Source organism: Jaculus jaculus, chromosome 1, assembly GCF_020740685.1.
Source record: "Jaculus jaculus isolate mJacJac1 chromosome 1, mJacJac1.mat.Y.cur, whole genome shotgun sequence".
In the NCBI taxonomy this organism is placed as follows: domain Eukaryota; kingdom Metazoa; phylum Chordata; class Mammalia; order Rodentia; family Dipodidae; genus Jaculus; species Jaculus jaculus.
In genome coordinates, this window is record NC_059102.1 from 223,641,872 (window position 1) to 223,667,193 (window position 25,322).

General features: G+C 49.3%; 3 protein-coding genes across 3 annotated transcripts; all 3 read right to left on the reverse strand.

Annotated features, from left to right (window-relative positions):
* Positions 1 to 26: 26 nt before the first annotated feature.
* Positions 27 to 2,226, reverse strand: Rex1bd (required for excision 1-B domain containing). The gene is made up of 5 exons (XM_004665927.2): positions 2,133 to 2,226; positions 1,956 to 2,038; positions 1,389 to 1,593; positions 733 to 812; positions 27 to 247 (listed from the first exon to the last, which is right to left on the reverse strand). The coding sequence occupies exons 1-5, from the start codon at positions 2,202 to 2,204 to the stop codon at positions 175 to 177; spliced, it is 513 nt and encodes a 170-aa protein (XP_004665984.1). The 5' UTR covers positions 2,205 to 2,226; the 3' UTR covers positions 27 to 174.
* Positions 2,227 to 4,569: 2,343 nt separating this feature from the next.
* Uba52 (ubiquitin A-52 residue ribosomal protein fusion product 1) lies at positions 4,570 to 7,010 on the reverse strand. The gene is made up of 5 exons (XM_004666014.2): positions 6,962 to 7,010; positions 5,986 to 6,096; positions 5,743 to 5,829; positions 4,795 to 4,897; positions 4,570 to 4,716 (listed from the first exon to the last, which is right to left on the reverse strand). The coding sequence occupies exons 2-5, from the start codon at positions 6,086 to 6,088 to the stop codon at positions 4,623 to 4,625; spliced, it is 387 nt and encodes a 128-aa protein (XP_004666071.1). The 5' UTR covers positions 6,089 to 6,096; positions 6,962 to 7,010; the 3' UTR covers positions 4,570 to 4,622.
* A 2,522-nt stretch (positions 7,011 to 9,532) lies between these two features.
* Positions 9,533 to 25,319, reverse strand: Kxd1 (KxDL motif containing 1). The gene is made up of 5 exons (XM_004666015.2): positions 25,195 to 25,319; positions 20,228 to 20,352; positions 15,779 to 15,931; positions 13,427 to 13,473; positions 9,533 to 10,402 (listed from the first exon to the last, which is right to left on the reverse strand). The coding sequence occupies exons 1-5, from the start codon at positions 25,255 to 25,257 to the stop codon at positions 10,173 to 10,175; spliced, it is 618 nt and encodes a 205-aa protein (XP_004666072.2). The 5' UTR covers positions 25,258 to 25,319; the 3' UTR covers positions 9,533 to 10,172.
* Between the last annotated feature and the right edge of the window lie 3 nt (positions 25,320 to 25,322).

A 25,322-nucleotide genomic window follows, 5' to 3' on the forward strand; every position in this document is an offset into this window, starting at 1 on the left:
GCTGGTCCACAGAGATGGTGGAAGGGTTGCAGACTGAGTTTCCTTTATTGTGGGAAGTACATAGGTGGACAGCCCAGAAGGGCATGACCTCGACCAGCTGGCGGTCAGGGCTGGGCTGGAAGCCACCAGCCTCTTTTCCAATCTTCCTTTCTCGGCATCTCTGGGGAGCCACCCTCACTCAGCAGATTCGGCATCCAACCTGAGTTCCTGGAGAACCTCGCTGATCGCCTCCATGGTTTTAATTACCCTACAAGAACGGATGGGAACTATAAATAAAACCCAGATGGAGTGAATTAGCCTTGCAGCACAGCTAGCTCGGAGGGGGCTGTGGTGAGCCCCGGGCCCTCCTGCCCGCCGCCAACCTCACGCAGCACTAGCCTGGGAGGGTGCTGCAGGAGGGGTAGTTTAGTGGGTCACAGTGGCCTCATGGGAAAGTGGGGGGGGTACACCAAAAGGGTACAGAGCTTCCGCTTCGCAGATGTGGATAATTGAGTGTATGTGTTTGGGGACCTCAGTGCCCAGTGGAGTGTGGGTGACTATGTCCAAGCACTCAGGACAGCTGGGGAAAACTGCAGGGAATACTCATGTTCCAAATTGCATGCATCAGGGGCCACCAGGCGAGGACATGGACATGCACAGGTCAGAGTCCCCTCTGTGGCTGCTGCTACTGGGCCAGCCTGGGGACATTGCACATGCAGTACACGTGCTAGGTCTAGAGGTGGCAGCGCTCACTTTGTTTTCAGCTGGTGCGTCTCTGTGGAGTCCTCCTGGTTTGTCACCTCTGGCGTTGCCATCAGTTGCAGCAGCGCCACCTGGAGGCGGCATGAGAAGTCGAGATGGTGTCACTGTGGGCAGAAGTCATTCTCTCCCACCCACTTATTCTGAAGGACAGGCAAGGTGAAGACAGGATGTTATCAAGGTCCCTTCAAAGGGCACAACACCATGTAGGCATCAGAGATTGGTGGCAGAGGGAACCTTTATCCTAAGGGCGGGGCAGGGTGTCCAAATTCTAGGGTGGAAATAGCTAGGAAACTCGGGCAGGAATTGGGGGAATTTCAGTGGAAATTTCCATGTGGCCTGGCTTCAGGCTGGATGTGCCCCTTCCCCGTTAGGATTGGCTGCAAGGTAAGAGTGGGTGGATCCGTGGTGAAATTGCTAAAGCATCCCGGAAGTCATCCAACGGGAATAACTGGGAGGGTGTGGCCTGAGTCCACTCAGATCAGCGGGAGAAGTGTGGGGCACCAGACGGTGGAAGTGGGATAAAGTATGGGCAGGTCCTGTAATAAGCCCAACCTGGGAGGAAATAAAAAGACTGGCAGAAAGAGATGGGGCTGGGGGTGAACAGCAATGGTTATAGGATCCAAGCCCCTTCGCGAGGGTGCCCTCACCGTGGCCAGGCGGGTCTGCTCCAGCTGCTGCAGGCTGCGCACGTGGCCGGCGAGCAGCGGCTGCTCCCGCGGCCCTGCCAGCTCCGCTTCCACCGCCAGCACCTCCCGCGAGGCGGCGGCAAAGACCTGGGTCACCTCATGTACTGCGGTCCGGTAGCGAGGAAAGTCATAGTGCGGACCACTGCGTAGGTACTGGCGGTGCGCTCTGTGGCGGGTGGGGGAATCCTGAGGGAATGCTCACTCCGCGGAGGTCACGACCCTCTTCCTCCCACCCACCTTCGGGGACGTGACCTCAGACCCCAGAAACTCGAGCATCCCCGTCGGTATGCTTCCTGGAGTGCGGGGCGTGGTGACGCCACACCAGTATTATAAAAGTGGAGGCGGGAGATCAGGAGTTCAAGGCCAGCTTGGGCTACAAGAGATCTAGTCTCAAAAATACGAAAAGATACTTCCTGACTCTGGCCAGGGGAGCTCAGGCGAGGCCCCTACGCGCTTAAGACTAGAGCGAGGTCTCTGGCGAACTAAGTAGGAGCTGGGGTCCAACTCTCCGCCCGCCCGCGCACTCACTCGTCCAAGCGGCGGAAGGCCTGTGAGCGCTCAGCCTGGAGCTGGTGGATTCGCTGCACCAGCGTCGCGATCGGGGCTTCTTTCTGTGGGGCGAGCAGCACGCCTGGGGTATGACGCCATGGCCCCGAGACCTTTACCGACCATCCCGCGCCCGTACCCTTTCAAGCCCGGGCTCACCCAGGGCCAAACGGGATCTTCGAACTCAGGAGCTCCGGTGACGTCTGCAGCACCAGGCACTTCGGGGATCATGGCTGTGCAGCCTGGCCACGTGCTAGAGGCGAGCCGTTCTTAGGCGTCCGGCGCCCCCTGCAGGCCTGGAGGTCTCAGGACCCAAACCTGGAGTATCAGCGCTGTTTGATGGCTGTGTCCTGTTTTTTTTCATTTTTAAATTTTATTTATTTGAGAGGGACAGACACAGACAGAGAGAGAGAGAATGGGGGCTGGAGAGATGGTTTAGCGGTTAAGCGCTTGCCTATGAAGCCTGAGGACCCCGGTTGGAGGCTCGGTTCCCCAGGTCCCACGTTAGCCAGATGCACAAGGGGGCGCACGCGTCTGGAGTTCGTTTGCAGAGGCTGGAAGCCCTGGCGCGCCCATTCTCTTTTTTTTTTTTTTTAATTTTTTTGGTTCATTATTTATTTATTTATTTGAGAGCGACAGACATAGAAAGACAGAGGGAGAGAGAGAGAATGGGGCGCCAGGGCTTCCAGCCTCTGCAAACGAACTCCAGACGCGTGCGCCCCCTTGTGCATCTGGCTAACGTGGGACCTGGGGAACCGAGCCTCCAACCGGGGTCCTCAGGCTTCATAGGCAAGCGCTTAACCGCTAAACCATCTCTCCAGCCCAATGTGTCCTGTTTTTTATAACACTTGGGCCATCAAATACACAACCTGGGGTGGCTCTGCAGTTTAAGGTTATAACCTCGGTGTGAACAGTTGTAGATGTGCCCTTTGTCTGCTGGACAAGGTGACGCCCAGTACTCAGGAGGCAAAGAGTTAGAAGGATCGCTGAGTTTGGACATGCCTGAGACTACATAGTAAATTACAGGTCACCCTGGGCTACAGCAAGATCCTACCTCAGTGGTTAAGGTGTTTGCCTGCAAAGCCTAATGACCTGGAATGGATTCCCCAGTACCCACATAAAGTAATGTATCTGACACCCATTCTCTCTCCCCTTGTAAATAAAAATAGTAAAAAAAATTCTCTATAGCATAAACTGGTGGGGATACACAACTGCCACAACACAGCACTGAGGTGGAAGTGTGATTAAGTTGTAAATCCATTAAATTGTAAAAGAGCACACACACCCCCAATACCCAGACAGGCTTCTGTGATCCCAGCTGCTAATACTTATATGCTGGTGGGAGACAAAATTTCCCCGAACTCACAGGGAACAAAGAAGAGCAGAGCAAGATCTCCAGAAAAACTGAGGGGTGAGATTAACTGTCCTCTCCACGTGCATCACAGCACCCACACCCACAATACCATTTCAAATGAGGTGAAAGGCCTCCGATCTATACATATATCCTGTGATGCACCCACCCAACACTAAGCTTACCAATATTTATATTCGGGCCTAGTAGTGCACGCTCATAATCCCAGCACTTAGGAGACACAGGTAGGAGGATCACCATGAGCAAGGCCACCCTGAGACTACAGAGTGAGGTTAGCCTGGGCTCCAGAGAGATCCTACCTCAAAAACAAACCAAAGATATATTCTGCTTTGAAATCCCTTCACGGGCAGTGGCTGAGGTGGCAAGACGACACCCAGGTTGCCCTATCTGGCTCTTCCCCTACAATCAGATCCCAAGATGGGTCATGGGCCTAGCCCAGTAGAACACATTTGCCCAACACAGATGGAGCTGACATCCACTCTCAACAGAGATTAGATGGGGACAGCAAATGAGCCCCGAAGGGGTTGGAGAAATGGCTTAGGTTAAGGTACTTGCCTGCAAAGCCAATGGACCCAGGTTTGATTACCCAGGATCCACATAAGACAGATGCACAAAGTGGCACATGCATCTGTTCATCTGCAGTGGCTGGAAGCCCTGGTATGCCCATTCTCTCCCCTACCCTTTCAAATAAGAATAAAATATGCTCTCAAACCAATGATTGACATCATTGTGTGTATTCAAACAATCACACAAAATGTTTAACTCCAGAAAGGGCAAGCCTTACTGCCTAAACTAAGTGGCCAAACGGATACTCCCAACAGGGCTAGTCTCAATCCCAATGCCAGACCCAGCCATGTTTCTGCAGATGCCACATCCAGCTCAGACAAGCCTGTTAGGTATGTAGGGCAGAGTCCAGAAAGACAGGATACTAAGCCAAGTGTGGTGGAACCATGCTTGTCATCCCAAGGCTAAAACACCCAAGTTGCCGTATCTGGCTCTTCTCCTACTATCTCCCCTATCGGATACCAAGATGGGTCCTGGGCCTGGCCCAGTGAATGTGTTTGCCCAACACAGATGTGTTATCTTTGGGAGGCTGAAACAGACCAAGAGAAATTGTGTGTTGGGCCTCACCACACATGAAAGAGACAAGAAAGGTAAATCAGAGTGCTGATAAAGTGGCCCTGCTTAGCAATACCCCCAGACAGAACAGCACACAGACACAGGTTCTTGCTGCAGTCAGTGTATGGGGTCTTTATTAGTGCCCCAAGGCCATGGCTTTACTTGACCTTCTTCTTGGGGCGAAGGTTGTTGGTGTGGCCACACTTCTTCTTACGGCAATTTACAGCACGGGGGTGCAGACGAGCATAGCACCTGCAAGGGAAGGGGCAGCTGGTTAAGGATGTGTCCCCACCCCACCAGACCACATCTGGTTGTATCCCAAGTGCATACTTGCGGCAGATCATCTTGTCACAGTTGTACTTCTGGGCAAGCTGGCGCAGAGAGGGCTCGATGATGCCACCACGCAGGCGCAACACCAGGTGCAGGGTGGACTCTGTGAGACAGTTGAATAGCCACTGAGTGCCACTCAGAACAGGACAGAGCCACCCAGTAATCCACCCATATGAATATAAAAGGCCTGGCTAAGCAGGCACCACAAGACCTCAGTTCAGGGTTGGCTATGAGCCGTAGGAACTCCCCAATTAAGGGGTTCAGCTGGTTACTGCCATTAAGCTTCCAGACACTTTCATTACAGCGGTGGAGGTAGGGAGGTGTTAAGAGACCACAACCACACATAGATCCCAAGCACGTTACAAAAAAAAAAAGTTGCCAGGCATGAGGATGTACACTTGGAACCACAGCTCTTGGGAGGTGGAGGCAGAGAGGCAGGAGGATCACTGCAAGGTTAAGGCAGCCTGTTATATATGGCAAGTTCCAGGCCCACCCTCAGCGAGAGAGGTGGGGGTGGGTGGAAGAGAGAGTGAGTGGGGGGTAGGTGGGAGGGAGAGAGACACAGACAGACAGACAGACAAAGACAGACTCTGCTCAAAGAAACCCCTAGGTTTAGTGGTCCACGCCTTTAATCAGGCTGAGGTAGGAGGATCCCTGTGAGTTCATGGTCAGCCTGAAACTACACAGTGAATTCCAGGTCAGCCTGGACTACAGGGAGACCCTACCTTGAAAAACCAAAAAAAAAAAAAGAAAGAAAGAAAGAAAGAAAGAAAGCAGCAGGAAGGTGAACAAGAACCATGTCAAGCAGCAAGAAAAGGGTAGCAGGGATTGCCAGTTGCCTGTGATCAGGAACACATGACCCTCCACCTGATTCTCATTTTTTGGTCTTGTGGTACTACCCCAGTAATGCTTGCACACACACTGCCCTGGAGCCAGAGGTAGGCTTACCTTTCTGGATGTTGTAATCAGAGAGAGTGCGGCCATCCTCCAGCTGTTTGCCAGCGAATATCAGCCGCTGCTGGTCTGGTGGAATGCCTGGGGAGAGAGTTGACATATACACATCCACAACTGCTCATAGCAGGGCTGTGAGTCCCACCCACAATGTCACAAGGGAGACCATTCTTGAGAAAGCAGGGGTCCAAGTCCTTTGCCTGTTGTACACCAAGAGAACCCTGACACAGCCTAACCCACCTTCCTTGTCTTGGATCTTGGCCTTGACATTCTCGATGGTGTCACTGGGTTCAACCTCTAGGGTGATGGTCTTGCCCGTCAGGGTCTTCACAAAGATTTGCATTTTGGTATCTGTGGACACAGGAAGAACTGTAGCCTAAGCCACAGCACCGTAGTCGCCCCCCCCCCCAGGTGCCGGGCCGTTTGGGAACTGCTCTGTGTCCTGCAGCCCAAGCAACTGCTTCTTTGGTTTTTGTTTTTCGAGGTAAGGTTTCACTCTAGCCCAAGCTGGCCTGGAATTCACTCTGTAGCCTCAAGGTGGACTCAAACTCACAGCCATCCTCCTACCTCTGCCTCCAAAGTGCTGGGATGCGCCACCGCATCGGGCTGCAAGCAACTCCTGGATCTAAGGACTCACGCTCGCTCCATAAAGCCTTCACCTGCTAGGTCTTCAGGCTCAGTATGGGAGGCACTCCTGGGCTTACTGGCAGGGAACCATGCTCCCTCAGTGAAGTCTCCTCTGTCCCTGTCTCGAAAATGCCCTCTACAGACCCAGCGCTACCTGGGAATGGGAACTTCCCAACAGGCATTTTGAGATAAACCGTATCCTTCCCTTCGCAAGCGCCTTTCCTTGGCCCTCCAGTTCCCAGATGGTCTCGGTAACATGTTAGAAATCAGCATCTCATCCTACAGGGTAGAGTCCTTACGGAACCAGGACTGCCTTAGCAGCCTGCCTCCCACTAAGGCAAACTGGCTGTGAACTCTGTTGGCCCAACCTGGCCCTGTCCAGACGCGAACTAAATCCCCAAAGCCAGAGAAGCCTAGTGTGGGGGCGACTCCGAGTACGCGCGGGGCCTGCGCCCCGGTTCCTAGCCGCTCACAGAGGGGCCGGCTAGCGCCCGCCGCCCCGCGACAGAGCGCAGACCGGTCCCCGGCACAGGCTTCGCCCCGCGCCCGCCCGCACCCCGCGACACGACGCACGACCTCCACTACCAACCCGCTCGGCCGCCTCGTTACAGAGAAAGAGGACGGCGGAACCGGAAGCCAACGGCTCGCTGCCCGCCGCGCCTGCGTACTGAGCAACACACGCGTTGACGTCACAATCCCCGCCTGGCTTCGGGTCCTTCCCCCGTCCCTCCTGGGCGCCATGTTGAGTGCTGGCATGTGAAGCGGAGACTCTAACCTGCTTCCGTGTTGAGCGTGTAGGTGCTGGTCCTGGGAGATATTCCCTGGGTCTCACGCTCTCTCGGACCAGCACGGACATTTTTTTTTTTTTGGTTCTAGGCGTCGTCGCGGGTCGTGGTTTTTCACGTGTTGTCCCAGCCCTCAGTGTGCTAAGACAGAAGGACAGTTGTGGGCTCAAGGCCAGCCTGAGCTATTGACCCTGCCTCAAGAAACACTGGAAAAAAATAAATAGGGAGATAGCTCAGTGGTTAAAAAAATATTGCCTGAAGCAGGGCGTGGGGACACACACCTTTAGTCCCAGCACTTGGGAGGCAGAGGTAGAAGGATAGCTGTGAGTTCAAGGCCATCCTGAGACTACAGTTAATTCCAGGTCAGCCTTGTTAGGTCAAAATGGGCTTCCCAATAGAGTCACCAAAGAAAAATAGGATAGCTACAGGGAGATACTGTGGGAAAAAACCCCCCCAGGGGGTCCCCACGCTCTGCCCCGATAAGGTGACACCCCAAATCACTCACTCACTAGAAGCGGTCTTGATGCAAACTGCAAGAGGATTTTATTCCAAGCGCGCTGGGGCCCACAGTCGTACACTGCACAGGGGTAGAGGACTGCAGAGCCCCAAATGTAGGAATGGGGTAGTTTTTATAGGGTTTCTAACAAAGCCTGTGTATTAGACCAATCATTATTTAATATCAGGAGCCCCTGCAGGGTGTTAGCCAGTCAGTTTGTGCCACCCCACAGTTTCTAAGCCAATTAGTTTACTTTGCTCAAGCCCCTCATGGACCAATCACTCTCTTATGACTATGACCTTGGTGGTCAGCGTTTGCGCAGGTCCTTGGGTGGGAGTAGCAGAGTATGGTACCAGTCTCCTGTGACCTTGGAGGTCAGCACTTGTGCAATTCCTTAGGTGGGGGTAACAGAGTATGGTATCAGCCTCCTATGACCTTGGTGGTCTGAGGCAGGCTGCTACAGCCTATGGTGTGGGCTACTAAGGCTTACAGTGTGGGCTATTAAGGCTTACAGTGTGGGCTATTAAGGCTTATGGTGCAGGCTATTTACAGAAACTAAGTGGTCTACTTTATTACTCATTTCCCATCCCTGAGGGCTATCTCATGCCCTTTTTACCTAGTTTTATATTAGGAGTGGGCTCTGATACAATGAGAAGAGGGATTCTTTACTTGCTTCTAACAGAGAGTAAAACCTGGAGTTTGAGGTATGCAGGTGGCCCACTTAAGCTCCCTTTGGAGCTTGATAGTATTTCTGAGCTTCTGAATTCTTGGGCCTTTCAATACAAGGAAATGGATCGTCCACATTCCTCAAGAACGATGCCCCAAGAACAGGATTTACTGTCTCATCTCTCACCAGGTCACTTTTGGTCTCACCCTGAGATCAGAAATTTACTGTCCCCCTATATTTCATCAGGTTACTCCTGGTCTCTCCATACGGCTAATGTGAAAGAACAGGGATTTACTGCCCTAACCAGAAAATTCTTTCCCTTCTCACCTTCCCCCAATTGAAAAACCCTATAAAGCCCACGATCTGTAACCCCAGACTGACTGTGCCACTCTTGAGAGTAAGTCCTGGTCCCTCGTGTTTTTTGAGCCCCCCCGAAAAAAAACTTCCATCTTTGCCTCAAACTGGTCTCCATGGTCCTTGGTCACTCCTGAACCTTACAAGCCTCGGCTAGAGTGAGACCTACCTCAAAAAACAAAATAATAACTATAAATAAAACTTATTCGTGCTGTGGGGCTACACAAGATGCACTTTGTGTGTGGTTCCGTGTCTGGATAGGGAATTGAATCCCTGACTGGCAGGCTTTGCAAGGGAGTGCCTTAGCTGCGAAGCTGTCTTCCCTGCACATTAATGTCTCTTTTCTCTAGGTAGGTTCTCATTCTAGCCCAGACTGGCCTCAAACTCACAAGGATCCTCCTGCCTCAGCCTCCTGAGTGCTGTGATAAAAGTGTGCACCACCATTCTGAACTTAGTATATGTGCTGCTGAAGAGAACGTGCCAATGTTTATTCTTTTGAAGGGGGGACTGGGAGGGGATGCAGTGCTGGGTAGGGAATCCAAGACTTCTGTCACTGAGCTACTCCTGCCCCACAAGGTCATTTCTAAATACATCAAAGACTTTGGCAGAGTATGAGAAGTCATTCCAGGTGAAGGAACAGTATTACTAGCAGTAGGAACAGAATGTGGGAGGGCATAGGTAGGTGGTGATATGAACTTGGGTTTTATGGCCATTACCATGGGGCACTCACAGCCACGAGTAGCCACATCTCTCTCTAGTTCATGCGGCCTGGTGATTGGCCAGGGTCCCCTTGGCCTACACCCGCAACTCTTCTACTTTCTGAGGCCTGAGGACAGAAGCAAGCCATGGCTAGATGTATTCCCTTTTTGTAACAGAGTCTTTTTATTGATAACTTCCCATCTGTAAACATCGGGTACAAAAATATTCCCTTCAACTATGTCTGGAGTGGCCCACCTTGTTCCTCAGCGGCTCCAGGAGATACCTGCTGAATCTTTGGGAACCCTGGCTCTGTTTGGAAAAAAACAGGCCCTGCCAGGCTCGGGGCTAAGAGGCTGGCCAGCTTCTACCTCAAAATTTCCTGTCCCAGAAACCTCCTTGATGTCCCAGCCCAAAAAAGTACTCCATGTTTTTTTTTTTTCAGCAAAGGGGAAGGAGATCAGAATGAGTGCCATGGGATGGGTGGGGCTAGACTTGGTATGATGGTGCCTTGTCCACCAGAGGAAGCCTAGCCAGGGCATGGGAACATCTGGTTTTTGTTTTTGGGAACCTTTTCAGTGTTGCTCACAGCTGACCAAAGCCTGGCCCCACAACTCTACTAGAACGAATGTATCCTGGCCTGGTGAGGGGGTCTGCAGAGGGAGGAAGGGCCAGAATCAGAGACACATACCCCTAGGGGCTCTGCAGCCTTCAGGGAGGAGCAAAGCTGAAGATAGCGAGATGCAGTGACCTCTGGGGGAGAGCCACTGTTGTCCTGAACCTTTCTGGGGTTACAAAGAAGCTACTCTCCCCGCAGCACCTCATCTTCTGTCTGGCTGTGACCATTGACAGTGGGGGAGCAGGGCTGCATGTGTGACAGGTCTTCGAAGCCAGGGCTGAGGGATGGTGAGACTGTGTCAGGGCTGGTGTCACAGGAGCCGGTGCTCTGCTCTGAAGTGGCAATGGTGGTGGTGATGCTGGGTGGGATGGGGTCTTCGTCCTCATCCTCCAAGAAGGATGCCTCTGGGATATCTGGGGAAAGAGGATCAGGAATTGCTCAAGTCATAGGGATGAGGAACTCAGTGTGCATATGACACCTGAAAAGTACCCTCCACCCACAAGGCATGACTTGGCCCATTTTATAGAGAGGAAACAGGCTGGACTTGACGTAATACTGTTTGCCTGTCATCCCAGCACTTAGGTTCTAGCTGGATAACAAAGTTCAAGGTCATTCTCAGCTACATAAGTTTGAAAACACTCTGGGTTACATAAGTCCCTGTCTCAAAAATAAAACAAATCTGGGTATGAGGGTTCATGTCTATAATCGCAGCACTCAGGGTGGGAGGACCAATGTGAGGCTAGCCTGGACTACAGAGTGAGTTCCAGTTAGCCTGGGCTACCTCAAAAAATAATAACAAAAGATTAAAAAAAACAACAACAGCCAGCCATGGCTTTAATCCCAGCACTCAGGAGGCAGAGGTAGAAGGATTCCCATGAGTTCAAGGCCACCTTGAAACTACATAGTGAATTACAAGTCAGCCTGGGCTACAGTGATACTCTACCTTGAAAAACAAAAACAAAACAAAAAAGAAAGAAAAAGAAAAAAAATCTCATAACTTCCAAGGCTGAGGCACCATTGCAGAAGAGGTGGCAGAAAGAATGTAAAAGCCAAGCCAGGTATGATGGCGCATGCCTTTAATCCCAGCACTCAGGAGGCAGAGGTAGGATTGCCGTGAGTTTGAGGGCACCCTAGACTACATAATGACTTCCAGATCAGCCTGAGCTAGAGCAAGACTCTACCTCAGGGAGAAAAAAAAAAGAATGTAAAAGCCAAAGGAAGGCAGAAATGTTTACAATACTGTTTTCCAGACACAAAATGTCCTTAATATTCATGACCTTACACTGGCTCACACTACCTATACAAAACCTGCATAAAATGTGGGCAAAAACATCCCCAAAATGATGACATCAAAATAAAAGGACTTGCTGGGTGTGGTGGCGCACGCCTTTAATCCCAGCACTCGGGAAGCAGAAGTAGGAGGATTGCCGTGAGTTCAAGGCCACCCTGAGACTCCATAGTGAATTCCAGGTCAGCCTGGGCTATAGACCCTACCTGGAAAAACCAAAATAGATAAATAAATAAAAATAAAAAGACTGAAGGGCGTGGTAGCACACGCCTTTGATCCCAATACTTGAGAAGCAGAGGTAGGAGGATTGCTGTGTGTTTGAGGCCACCCTGAGACTACACAGGTCGGCCTGTGCTAGAGGGAGACCCTACCTTAAAAAAAGAAAAAAAATAGAAAGACCCAGGTTGGAGAGATAGCTTAGTGGTTAAGGTGTTTGCCTGTGAAGCCTAAGGACCTAGGTCCTAGTCCCCAGTAACCATGTAAGCCAGATGCACAAGGTGGCACATGTGTCCACAATTCATTTGCAGTGGCTTAAAGGCCTGGTGTGCCCATTCTTTATCTGCTTCCCTAAAATAGAAGGATTAGTTTGAGAGAAGAGGTTCAGTGAGGGGATAGGAGAGGGGGACAAAGGAGGGTGGTGAGACGGGATTATGATTAGAGTACACTGTGAATACATGGAGGTTGTCAATAAAAAGTTTAATACAAGAGTTGGAGAGATGGCTTAGTGGTTAAGGTGCTTGCCTGCAAAGCCTAAGGTCTCATGTTCAACTCTCCAGGTCTCACATAAGCCAGATGCACAATGTGATGCAAGAGCACAAGTTCACACATGCGCACTGATGGCACATGCATCTGGAGTTTGATTACGGTGGCTGGAGGCCCTGGTACACCAATTCTCTTCCTCTTTCTCTTTCTCTATGATTAAAAAAAGAGGGGGGCTGGAGAGATGGCTTAGTGGTTAAGGCATGTGGCTGCAAAGCCTAAGGACCTAAGTTCAATTCCCCAGTACCCATGTGAGTCAGATACACATAGTGGTGCATGTCTGGAGTTTGTTTGCAGTGGCTAGAGGTCCTGGCATGCCCACTCTCTCTCTCTAATAAATAAAAAAAAAATTAAAAAATATATTTTAAAGTTAATAAAAAAGGGCTGGCATGGTGGCACATGCCTTTAATCCCAGCACTCGGGAGGCAGGCAAAGGTAGGAGGATTGCCGTGAATTTGAGGCCACCCTGAGACTACATAATGAATTCCAGGTCAGCCTGGGCTAGTAGGGAGATCCTACCTTGAAAAACCAAAAAAAAAAAAAAAAAAAAAAAAAAAAGAAGAAGAAGAAATTATATATATATAATTAATAAAAAGAAAAAAAGAAAAACCCAGAAATCCACCTCTAATGGCATCCCTGGGTTGGACCAGTATGTCCCATTCAGCAACTGGGATAACCCAAGGCTGGGGGGAGGGGGAGGGACCTTTCAGACAGCCTGATTACTATCCTGGCCCTTCATGGCTTTCCTCAAAGTGATACAGCTTCCCCCAAGGGCTGCCTGTGGTTTTCTTCTGTAAAACAGAGGTTGGCAGACCCTAAAAGTCTGGCTCCAAGGGCTATGTGGTAAAACACAGATGAGAACTGTCACCATTCCTTCTCTTTGGTTACCTCCCCAGGGAAGGGACTGCAGCTCTCTGTCCCTGCCCCCTACTGCAGCCTCTCCACACAGTGGCCTCAAAGCCAGGGACGGGGTCAGATGCTGTGGTAGTTTGATTCAGGTGTCCCCCATAAATTTAAGTGTTCTGAATGTTAGGTTCCCAGCTGATAGCAATTGGAAGTTAACACCTCCTGGAGGTATATTGTTGGAGGCGGGTTTATGGGTGTTATAGCCAGTTTCCCCATGCCAGTGTTTGGCATATTCTCCTGTTCCTGTTGTCTACCTTATGTTGGTCAGGGGGTGATATCCACTCTCTGCTCATGCCATTGTTTTCTCTCCCACCATGGAGCTGTAAGCCAAAATAAACCTTTTCTTCCCCACAAGCTACTCTTGGTTGGTTGATTTTTGCCAGCAATGCAAACCTGGCTGCAACAGATGCTCCAAGTGGCCTTACCCAGCCCTGGGTGGGGAGTGTCAGCATTGTTGGACACATGAGTTTTTGGGGACACTTACGGCTGAAGGCCTCTGGGTGCTGCCTGGCCAGCTTCCCCTTTAGTGTCCTGTGAGAAAGGGGACAGAGTATGAGATGCTAGGCAGAACCTCTGCCTGTCACCTGATTGGCCCATGCATCATGCCCCCACATGACACCCCATCTCTGTCTCTGCTTCTATGTCTTTGGGTCTCCATGTCTCTTCTCTGTCTCTCTTTCATTCTCTGCAGACCTATATCAGGGAAGACACCAATGACAGACCTGGGCTTGGGCAGATATGTTCTGCTGCCATGCCTTATCCTGCATTCCTCTTCCTCCCTAGAAAGGTGGTGGAAGCATCCTGGCCCCCTCTGCTGCTGCGCCTCTCAGGCTAGTCCTTGTGTCTATCTGGCTCACACCATCACCTGGGGGAGGCAGGTAGGTACTCACAGCCTCGCCCCAGACTGACATGTCATGAACTTTTTGTTTTTTTTTTTGAGACAAGGTTTCTCCATGTAATCCAGGCTGGCCTCAAACACACTCTGTAACCCAAGCTGGTCTGAAATTGAGGTCCACCTGCATCAGCCTCCTGAGTGCTGAGAGGACAGACCTGTGCTACCTCACCTGGCTTTTCATTTCTATTTATTTATTTATTTGTTTGTTTTAGTTTTTCAAGGTAGGGTCTTGCTCTAGCCCAAGCTGACCTGGAATTCACTTGGTAGTCTCAGGTGGCCTTGAACTCATGGCAATGCTCCTACCTCTGCCTCCCAAGTGCTGGTTAAAGGCATGTATCATCACACCCAACAATATTCTTTTCTTCTTTTTTTTGAGGTAGGGTCTCACTCTAGCCCAGGCTAACCTGGAATTCACTCTGTATTCTCAGGGTAGCCTTGAACTCATGGCAATCCTCCTACCTCTGCCTCCTGAGTACTGGATTAAAGGCATGTGCCACCATACCTATCTTTGGCTTTTTATAAATGAGATGATCTTTGCTTGTATTTACAGAGGATGAAATGGGGGTCTTCAGGACACGGGTTCTAATGTGACTGCAGCCATCAGAACCACCTCAGCAGGGTCCTAGTCCTTAACTGAATGGACTGCATTTCTCTCCTGGGAAGCAGGGACATATGCTCCCAGATATCAGCTCTTAGAGTCCATGCTTCCTCCCTGAAACACCCACACAGCTGGCTTGGGGTTACTCCCAGAAAACAAAGGCTTTGATGAAGAATTCTAGGAGCCAGTAATGACACAAGCGATCATCCAAGCACATGGAGGTAGAAACAAGAGGACAGGACACTCACAGTCATCTCTGGCTACAGGAAGAAGAATGAGGCCAGCCTGGGCTATAGAAGACCTTGTGTTAATAGTATAAAAGAAACTCTGAGAGCCTCCACATCTAACAATTTCCACACAGAGCATACTTACTAAAGCATGTTGTTAAGGCTGAGGAGATGGCTCAGCAGTTAAAGGCACTTGCTTGAAAGCCTGCTAACCCACACTCAATTCCATACCTACCCACATAAATCAGAATAGGTGTTCATTTGCACCAGGAAAAGACCCTGGTGTACACACACACACACACACACACACACACACACACAGAGCAAATAAATTTTTCAAAATTTAAATTCTATTTATTTATTTTTGGTTTCTGGAGGTAAGGTCTCACTGTAGCCCAGCCTGACCTGGTATTCACTATTAGTCTCAGGGTGGCCTTGAACTCACAGTGATCCTCCTACCTCAGCCTCCCAAGGGTTGGGATTAAAGGCATGTGCCACCATGCCCAGCTAAATTTTAAATTATAAAGAAATTTTTAATTCAAATATTGTCCTTATTCTTCAGCATAAGCTACCCTTTCCCTCTCCTAGGAGCAGCAGGACAGGAGGAAAGGCACACAGGCATGTGAATCTACTGTAATGTAAATCCTTTCTGGACCACAGCTGCTGTGGTCTCCCTCTGCAGTGAAGGGCAATGGTACTTTGTGTGCCCAGGGACATCTTCCCATCATATGTATCCAGCCTGAGAAGGTCCCAACAAACCAGAAACATCATCTGCTCTTGTGTCTTTGTTCTGGTACCAGGATGAACCTAGGACCTGGGCTCTCTGGGTGGGGTGAAAACCTGGGTCTGAGTGCTATCTACTGCCCACAGCCTGTCACAACAATACTCCACTATGCCAGGTATCTGCAAAATGAGTGACATGCAAATTTACCTAAATTTTATTCCTAACTCAGATCTTTTGGGGATACTTCACTTTACAATGAAGCCTTGTAAAACCAGCCAGCAGAATCCCAGTCTTATGTGAGAAAAGCCAACCAGGGCCAGGAGGCAGGTGGGAGCGGGGCCTAGATGAATATGTGGACTAGGTAGGAAGGGGCTCTGAGGGGCGTGGACTACCTGATCCTGCGGAATATGCTGTCCAAGTCTCGCTTCATGTCCAGCAGAGTGCGGGTGTGATGCAGGAAGCGCTCGCTCATCTGCTGCAGCCGGGCACTGGAAAGGTTATTGAAATTCAGCAGCATTTCGTTGGTCTTCTCAAAGCGGTCCAGCCTGGAGGTGGCAAGAGGGTGTGAGTCCCTGCACTCAGCCTCCAGGACCCCTGCCAACTGACTCTGCTAAACCCTTGCAACATTCATAAGCTTTTGTCTCAGCCACCAAACTTCTATTCACACTTTAAAGCTCTACTGAGGTATATCTTTCTGTGATAATTTATGGATTTTACTTTTTAAATTTTTAAAAAATATTTATTTATTTACAGAGAGAATGGGTGCACCAGGGTCTCTAGCCACTGCAAATGAACTCCAGATGGCATATACCACCTTGTGCATCTGGCTTACATGGGTAGAGGAATTGAACCTGGGTCCTTTAAGCTGAATAACTCCCAGGCATTCTTTTCACAGTGATAATTCATGTTACTGTTCCCCATTAAGCTAACAGTCTCTTCTCCATTCACTTCCACCTGCCCAGGCTGCTCCTCAGTCCCAGCCCTAACACCCAGGAGAGAACAGTCCATACGGTTTTTTGTCCTTGTTAGTCTGGGAGTTCACAAGGCCAGATCTGAACCTGACCTAATGAACCAAGGAGAGAAGAGCTCTCTGGAAGTAGAGGCAGGAGAACCAGAAATTCAGGGTCATCCGGACTATACAATAAGTTTCAGCCCAGCTTGGTCTACATGAAACCTTATTTCAGAAGAAAAAAAAGGGGGGGGGGTTTTGCTGGTGAGATAGTGTAAGTATTAAGGCACTTGCCTATGACCTAAGGACCAAGGTTTGATTCCCCAGGACCCATGAAAGCTAGATGCACAAGGTGGCATAAGCATCTGGAATTCTTTTGCAGTGGCTAGAGGTCCTGGTGCGTTCTCTCTTTGCCTATTTTCCTCTCTCTCAAATAAATAAATAAACAATATTTAAAAATGTTTTTTGGTTTATTTTTATTTATTTATTTGAGAGTGACAGACAAAGAAAGAAAGAGGCAGAGAGAGAGAGAGAATGTGGGCATGCCAGGGCCTCCAACCACTGCAAACAAACTCCAGATGTGTGCTCCCCTTGTGCATCTGGCTAACGTGGGTCCTGGGGAATAGAACCTTGAACCAGGGTCCTTAGGCTTCACAGGCAAGCACTTAACCGCTAAGCCATCTCTCCAGCCTATAAATAAATAAAACAGTATTTTTAAAAAATGAAAAAAGAGGACTGGAGAGATGGCTCAGTGGTTAAGGCACTTGCCTTCAAAACCAAAGGACCCAGGTTTGATTCTCCAGTACCCACATAAAGGCAGATGTATAGCCAGGTGTGGTAGCGCACACCTTTAATCCTAGCACTTGGGAGGCAGAGGTAGGAGTATCGCTGTGAGGTTGAGACCACCATGAGACTACATAGTGAATTCCAGGTCAGTCTGGGCTAGAGTGAGGCCCTACCTCAAAAAACCCAAAAAAAAAATAAATTAATTAAAAAAAAAATAAAGCCAGATGCATAAGGTGGCATAAGCATCTGGAGTTTGCAGTGGCTAGAAGCTAGGGCATGCCCACTATTTCTCTCTATCTGCCTCTTTTTCTTTCTCTCTCTCTCAAGTAAATAACTAAAAGAAAAAGAAAACAAAAACCAGCTGGGCATGGTGGTGCATGCCTTTAATCCCAGCACTGGGAAGGGTGAGGTAGGAGGATCACTGTTCAAGGCCACCCTGAGACTGCATAGTGAATTCCAGGTCAGCCTGGACTACAGTGAAACCCTACCCTGGGCAGGACGGTGGGGAGGAGAGGACTGGGATGTGGCTCAGTAGGAGAGTGCTTGCCAAGCATACATACATACATGGGACCCTGGGGTCCATCCCAAGACAGCCAGGAGATAGATGGGTGCTTCTAAGATCCAAACATCCTCAACCCCTGACACAGGGCAAGAGGAAACACAGTAAAGAAATGATGTGTAAGGGCTGGGGAGATGGCTTAATAGTTAAAGGGGCTTGTAGGGCTGGAGAGATGGCTCAGCAGTTAAGGTACTTGCCTGCAAAGCATGTAAAGTGAGATGCAGAGTGGCACATGCGTCTAGAGTTTGTGTGCAGCGGCTAGAGGCTCTGGCACATCCACTCTCTCTCTGTCTCTTCTATCTCTCTCTACTTACAAATAAATACGCAGGCATGGTAGTGCACACCTTTAATCTCAACACTACAGAGGCAGAGGTAGGAGGATCACTGTGAGTTGGAGGCCACCCTGAGACTACCTAGTGAATTCTAGAGTAAGACTCTACTCAAAAGCCAAAAAAGCCAGGTATGGTGGTGCACACCTTTAATCTCAGGATACTGGAGGCAGAGGTAGGAGGATCGCTGTGAGTTCAAGGCCACCCTGAGACTACATTGTGAATTCCAGGTCAGCATGGGCTAAGGTGAGACCCTACCTTGGAAAAACTAAAACAAAACCAAAAGAGGTGTAGGGGGCTAGAGGGTTAAGGCACTTGCCTACGAAGCCTAAGGACCCAGGTTTGATTCCCCAAAACCCATGTAAGCCAGATGCACATGGTGGCACATGCATTTGAAGTTTGTTTGCAGTGGCTAGAGGCTCTGGTGTGCCCATTCTTTCTTTATCTGCCTCTTTCTGTCTCTCTCAAATAAGGAATAATTAAAAATATTTTTTAAAAGTGAGGTGTGGGGGCTGGAGAGATGGCTTAGCAGTTAACCGCTTGCCTGTGAAGTCTGAGGACCCCAGTTTGAGGCTCGATTCCCCAGGACCCACGTTAGCCAGATGCACAAGGGGGCGCACGCATCTGGAGTTTGTTTGCAATGGCTGGAGGCCCTGGCGCACCCATTCTTTCTCTCTATCTGCCTCTTTCTCTCTCTGTCTGTCACTCCCAAATAAATAAAAATAAACAAAATTAAAAAAAAATGAGGTGTGGATGCGGAAGAGGTAGCGGAAAGAATGTAAGAGCCAAAGGAAGGGTAGGACTCCTTATAATGTGCTCCCTCCAGATATAAAATGGCCTGGATATCCATGACCTCATAGTGCCTGACACTACCTACACAAGACCACCATAAGAGGAAGAAAAGATCATGACATCAAAATAAAAGAGAGACTGATTGAGATGGGGAGGGGATATGATGGAGAACGGAATTTCAAAGGGGAAAGTGGGGAGAGGGAGGGTATTAAATTACCATGGGATATTTTTTATAATCATGGAAGATGTTAATAAAAATTGAGAAAAAAATGAGGTGTGGGGCTGGAGAGATGGCTTAGCAATTAAAGGTGCCTGCTTGCAAAGCATGACAGCCCAGATTCAATTCCTTAGTACCCATATACAGCCAGAGGCACAGGTTGGAGCATGCATCTGGAGTTCATTTGCAGTGGCAAGAAGTCCTAGCGTGCCCATTCCCTCTGTTTCATTCTTTCTCTACTTGCAAATAAATAAATAAAATTAAAAAGAAAATGAGGTGTGAGACAGGTGTGATGGGTAACATCTGTTATACAAGCATTCAGGTGGATGAGGCATGAGAAATCACTGCCAGTCTACATAGTAAGTTTTAGCCAGTCAGTGCTGCATAGGGAAACCCTGATTCAAAGAAAAAAGAAAAGAAAATACCAGGTACTGTGGCTCACATCTTTAATCACAGCACTTGAGAGGCAGAAATAGGAGAATCATCATGAATTCAAGGCCAGTCTGGACTACAGAGTGAGTTCCAGATCAGTTTAGCTAGAGTGAGATTCTTCCTTTAAAAAGGTCAAAGCTAGGGTAGGCATGGCAGCACACTTTTAATCCTAGCTGTTGGGAGGCAAATGTAGGAGGATTGCTGTGAGTTTGAGGCTACCCTGAGACTACATAGTGAATGAATTCCAGTTCAGCCTGAGCTAGAGTGAGATCCTCCCTCGGAAAAAAAAAAAAAAAGAAAAGTCAAAGCCAAGTTTTCCACTGGAATTCTGGGTAGACGCTTATGACTGAGCCCTGCACAGTGCAGTACTGTCTTTCTTATTCACAGGACTAGCTGGGATTAGTGTGAGCTTTCAAATGTGACATTTAGACCCTCAGAAAGGGTAAAGACTTCCCCAAGAAGGTTTGCACGAAGTCCCCAGGACATTGCATACCCAGCTTCAGCTCCAGGGCCCTAGTTCCCCCAGGAAGCTGGCCTAGCAGCTCTGATCCCTCCAAATCTCCCCAGCACAGCAGCCCCTGCCAAGCCGTGCACATCTGCAGCACTGATCCTGCAACCCATGTTCCGTGCCAGGGTCTGGTTTCCAGGCCACAAAGGAATTTGCTCCAGGGCCAGGTGCCCAGCTTGCTCATTTCATTTTATCACCACCATGGGCCTGGGCCGGACGTGCACAGCCGGCCAGTGCATTCCTTCCCACACACGCAGCCTGCAGCTCACATGTTCTTCTGGGCCAAGATGATGGCGTTGACGTCATCAGTGTTGACCATGCTCAGGAAGCGGCTACAGAAGACCCTCGAGGCCGAGTCCGGGGGGTCCATCTCTTCCTCCTCCTTCTGGCTGGCCTGAAACAAAGCAGAACATACTTGTGGTCCAACCAGGGTGGGTGGGAATCTCAAAGGTTTTGGTCTGAGCAGACCAGAGAACCCCACAAGATGGTAAGCTTGGGTTTAGCAGACTGAGAACATTGGGGGGGGGTTGTAGGACTAAAAGACATCATGTGGGTCTGGGTGCAATTCCAGGGTATGTAGCATTGGGGTCCTGTACCCTGTAACACACACAAAGCCAGGTGTGGTGGCACACATGTCATCCCAGCACTGAGGAGGCTAAGGCAGATGAGGACAGAGACCCAGGCCATCCTGAGCTACAGAGTAAGACCATCACTGTAACACATTCCTACTGTCCCCATGCCTCAGGTGCCAGCCTTTCATACACAGACCAGCCAGCATTATCACTCCTTCATGTGTTTTCTCAGGGGAGGACTGTATGTGACTGCCTCAGGAAGTCACCCCACCTGGAATCAGTGGTTTTGGCTTTGTTGTTTTTTGAGGTAGGGTCTCACTCCAGCTCAGGCTGACCTGGAAGTCACTATGTGGTCTCAGGCTAGCCTCAAATTCACAGCAATCCTACTACTTTTGTCTCCCAAGTACTGGGATTAAAAGCATACACCACCACGCCCAGGGTAGCTAGATTTAATTTTTTGTTTGTTTTTTCGAGGTAGGGCCTTGATCTAGCCCAGGCTAATCTGAAATTCACTATGTAGTCTCAGGGTGGCCTCAAACTCAGCGATGCTCCTACCTTTGCCTCCTGAGTGCTGAGATGAGCTGAGGTGTGTGGCGCCATGCCTGATATATATATATATGATCATTTTGTTTGCTTGTTTTTCAAGGTAGGGTCTCGTTCTAGCCCAGGCTGACCTGGAATTCATTATGTAGTCTCAAGGTGGCCTTGAGCTCATGGTGATCCTCTTACCTCTGCCTCCTGAGTGCTGAGATTAAAGATGTGTACCACCACGCCCAGCCTTAATTTTTTTTTTTTTTCGAGGTAGGGTCTCACTCTAGCCCCAGCTGACCTGGAATTCACTATGGAGTCTCAGGGTGGCCTTGAACTCACAGTGATCCTCCTACCTCTGCCTCCTGAGTGCTGGGATTAAAGGCATGCGTTACCTGGCTTAAATACTTTTTTAAAATCTTTAAGAGAGAAAGAGGCAGATAGAGAGAATGGACATACCAGGGCCTCTACCTGCTGCAAACAAACTCCAGATGCATGTGTCACCTTGTACATCTGGCTTATGTGGGTCCTGGGATGTCGAACCTGGGTCCTTTGGTTTTGCAAGCAAGTGCCGTAACAGCTAAGGCATCTCTCCAGCCCTAAAATACTTATCTTTTACTTTTATTTATAAGGTGGGGTGGGAAAGAATGGGCTTGCCAGGGCCTCTAGCCATTGCAAATGAACTCCAGACATATGCACCACAGTTTACATCTGACTTACATGGGTTCTAGGCAATAGAACCTGGGTCCTTCAGCTTCGCAGGCAAGCACCTTAACTGCTAAGCTATCTGTCCCTAGCTAGATTTTGTTTTTTTCGAGGTAGGGTCTCATGTCTCACTCTAGCCCAGGCTGACCCAGAATTCACTATGTAGTCTCAGGTTGGCCTCAAACTCATGGTGATACTCCTACCTGTCTCTGGAGTGCTGGGATTAAAGGTGTGTGCCACCACGCCTGGCCCTAGCTAGATCTTTATTAGCAAATTAAAGCCAATAATTTCAGGGACTCACAGACTGGGGAGTGAAGAGGGGCACATAGCTAACCTAAGGATCATAGCTTCCCTGGCAGGCACCTGACCATTCATACCCTTGTAGTAAGAGCTTTCCAGACCACAGGGAGCAGGAAGCCACAGCACCAATCTTTCTGGGAGTTTCAAGAAAACACCCAAATCCTGACATAACCTGCCTCATAAAAGCCAACTTTCCATTTACTAAGATTCCATATATTGAGCCAGGTGTAGTGGCACACACCTTTAATCCCAGCATGCGGGAGGCAGAGGTAGGAGGATCACCAGGAGTTCGAGGCTACCCTGAGACTCTAGTGAATTTCAGGTCATCCTGGGCTAGAGTGAGACCCTATCTCGAAAAACAAAATAAATACATAAATAAAAATTATATACACACACACACACACACACACATATACATATATAATTTTTAAAAAGATTCCACATACTGGGGCTGAGGATAAAGTACTCGCTGAACAAGTGTGAGGCTCTGAGTTCACAGTCCTAGTACTCACATAAAATTGGGCACCATAGCATATTTATAATCCCAGTGTGCCCAGTGAGATGGGATGTGGAGACAGGGGAATCCCTGGAAGCTTGTTAGTCTAGCAAATGGAGAAAGAAAAGACCCTGCATCAAACTAGGTGGGAAGTGAGACCGACACCTGAGGTTCTCCTCTGACCTGCTCACATGCACTTGTGGCACATGTATACCTACACACTCTCACACACACAAGCACAGTAAAGAATTTTTTTTTAGTTAAAAAATTTAAAAATTATTTTTATTTGGGAGACAGGCAGAGAGAGAATGGGTGCACCAGGGCTTCCAGCCACTGCAAACGAACCAACTCCAGATGCATGTGCCCCCTTGTACATCTGGCTTATGTGGGTACTAGGGAACAGAACCTGGATCCTTAGGCTTTGCATGAAAGCACATTGACCAGGCTCCCAGACAAAGATTAAAAAAAAAAAAAAAAAAAAAAAAAAGGTTCACAGGGGACTGGAGAGATGGCTCAGTAGTTAAGGCACTTGCCTACAAAGTCTAGCAAACTAGGTTCAATTCCCAAGAACTCATATAAAGCCACATGCACAAAGTGGCACATGCATCTAGAGTTCATTTGCAGTGGCTAAAAGCCCTGGCACACTCCTATTCTCTCTCTCTCTAGTGAAAAAAAAAAAAAAAATATATATATATATATATATATATATATATATATATATATATACCCACACACACACATATATCTGCCTCCCAAGTGCTGGAACTAAAGGTGTGCGCCACGGGAGGCAGAGGTAGGAGGATCTCCGTGAGTTCGAGGCCACCCTGAGACTACATCGTGAATTCCAAGTTAGCCTGGGCTAGAATGAGACTCTACCTCCCGTAGAAAAAACAAAGTTTTAAATGTGTGAGCCACCACGCCCGGTTTATTTAATTTTTTTTTTTTTAATCTGAGAGAAAGGGGCAGATAGAGAGAGAATGGGCATGCCATGGCCTCCAGCCACTGCAAATAAACTCCAGATTCATGTGCCACCTTGTGCATCTGGCTTACATGGGTACTGGGAAACTGATCCTGGGTCCTTTAGGTTTGCCAAAATCTGCCTTAATCACTAAGCCATCTCTCCAGCCCTTAAATATTTTATTTTAAAGATTCATATATTGAAACCAGGTGGGTTTCTGACTGTTATCCTAGGTCTGGGGAGACTGAGACAGAGGATCAGGAGTTTGAGGCTAGCCTGGCTACAGAATAAGACCCTATGTCAAAAAACAATGGGGGGTGGAAAAGTGGCTCTGTGGTTAAAGGCACTTGCTTGCAAAGACTGCCAGCCTAGGTTCAATTCCCCAGTGCCCACATAAAGCCAGTTGCACAAAGTGGCACACTGAGTATGGAGTTCATTTGCAGAGGCAAGAGACCCTGTCCTGCCCACTCATTTTCTCTCTCTCTCAAATAAAAAAAAAAAAAAAAATGGGGACCGGATATGCATATGCCTTCAATCCGAGCACACAGGAAGCAGAAGTAGGAGGTTCGGCATGAGTTCGAGGCCACCTTGAGACTCCATAGTGAATTCCAGATCAGCCTGGGCCAGAGTAAGATCCTATCTCGAAAAACCAAAAAATAAAAATAAAAGCAAGCCAGGTGTGGTGGTGCACACCTTTAAACCCAGCACTCGGGAAACAGAAGTAGGAGGATCGCTGTGAGTTGGTGGAGGCCACCCTGAGACTACAGGGTGAACAGGTTAGCCTAAACTAGAGTGAGACCCTTTCTCGAATCAAAAGCCAGATGTAGAGGAGCAAGCTCGTGATCCCAGCACAGAATGGGGGCCCCAAAGTGAGTTCTAGGCCATCCTGGACTAGAGAAGAAGACTGTCTCAAAAAAATCAGGAACCGTAATAGTGTTGGAGATGTAGATTGATGGCAAAGTGCTAGCTTAATATGCACAAAGCCCTGGGTTCCATGCCCAGATCTTGGTGTCACAGACCAGTCATCCCATCCGGAGGTGGGGTCAGAAGTTATAAATTCAAGTTCTTCCTCAACTACACAGGACTTTGGGTCTGGTCTGAACTTGAGCTACACAGGCAATTCCAGACTAGTTTGGGAAACGGGGGAAAACATCAAAAAAATAAAAAACAGGCCAGCATTAGAGAAACTGAGGCAGGGACTTCCACTCAACTTTCAACCACCACTTAAAGGTACAATGCACCCTGGAGAACGAGCTGGAAGGAAAGTTCCACGGCCCCCGTGGACAAAACTACCGTCGCATCCAGGCCTGTAACTGCGCTTAACTCCGCCGGCCAAGCGCAGGAAAATACTAAAGGTACAGATCCGGATGTCGTGGAACTTGAACAAGCACTCAGGCCCCACCCCCATCCCACCCCTCCGAGACAGGGAAACTGAGGCGCAAGCGGGGTAGCGCACGGCGGCTCCGAGCCCAGCGATCTCACGTCCCAGACTCGGGTAAGGCCCGAGTCCCGCTGCGCAGCTGGGGAAACTGAGGCTCGAGTGAAGCTGGGGAAATGCAGGGCCGGAAATAGAAGGCGGCGCGCCCCACCTCCCGCCCCGGCCAGGTCTGGCCCGCTTCCCAGCCACCCGCCGCCCCACGACGTGAGAACGAGAGCTCGCGTCGCCGGCTACGGCACCTGCACATCTGGCAGCCTGTTTCGAGCTTCCGGGATGGCGCCCGCGCCGTCTCTATACGTCATCACGCACTGTATGTGCGTGAGAGCACGCGAGGCTCAATCGAACTACGGGGCGGTAGGTGGTGTGG

Coding starts and splice junctions, on each gene's coding strand:
- Rex1bd (XM_004665927.2), bottom strand. CDS start 2,204: ATGATCCCCGAAGTGCCTGGTGCTGCAGACGTCACCGGAGCTCCTGAG. Junction 2,039..2,132: donor AAGATCCCGTTTGGCCCTGG/GTGAGCCCGGGC, acceptor CTCGCCCCACAG/AAAGAAGCCCCGATCGCGAC. Junction 813..1,388: donor AGCAGACCCGCCTGGCCACG/GTGAGGGCACCC, acceptor TGCCGCCTCCAG/GTGGCGCTGCTGCAACTGAT.
- Uba52 (XM_004666014.2), bottom strand. CDS start 6,088: ATGCAAATCTTTGTGAAGACCCTGACGGGCAAGACCATCACCCTAGAG. Junction 4,898..5,742: donor TGATTACAACATCCAGAAAG/GTAAGCCTACCT, acceptor ACTGTCTCACAG/AGTCCACCCTGCACCTGGTG. Junction 4,717..4,794: donor GACAAGATGATCTGCCGCAA/GTATGCACTTGG, acceptor CTTCCCTTGCAG/GTGCTATGCTCGTCTGCACC.
- Kxd1 (XM_004666015.2), bottom strand. CDS start 25,257: ATGACGTATAGAGACGGCGCGGGCGCCATCCCGGAAGCTCGAAACAGG. Junction 15,932..20,227: donor ATCTTGGCCCAGAAGAACAT/GTGAGCTGCAGG, acceptor TGCCACCTCCAG/GCTGGACCGCTTTGAGAAGA. Junction 13,474..15,778: donor AGCATATTCCGCAGGATCAG/GTAGTCCACGCC, acceptor CCTTTCTCACAG/GACACTAAAGGGGAAGCTGG.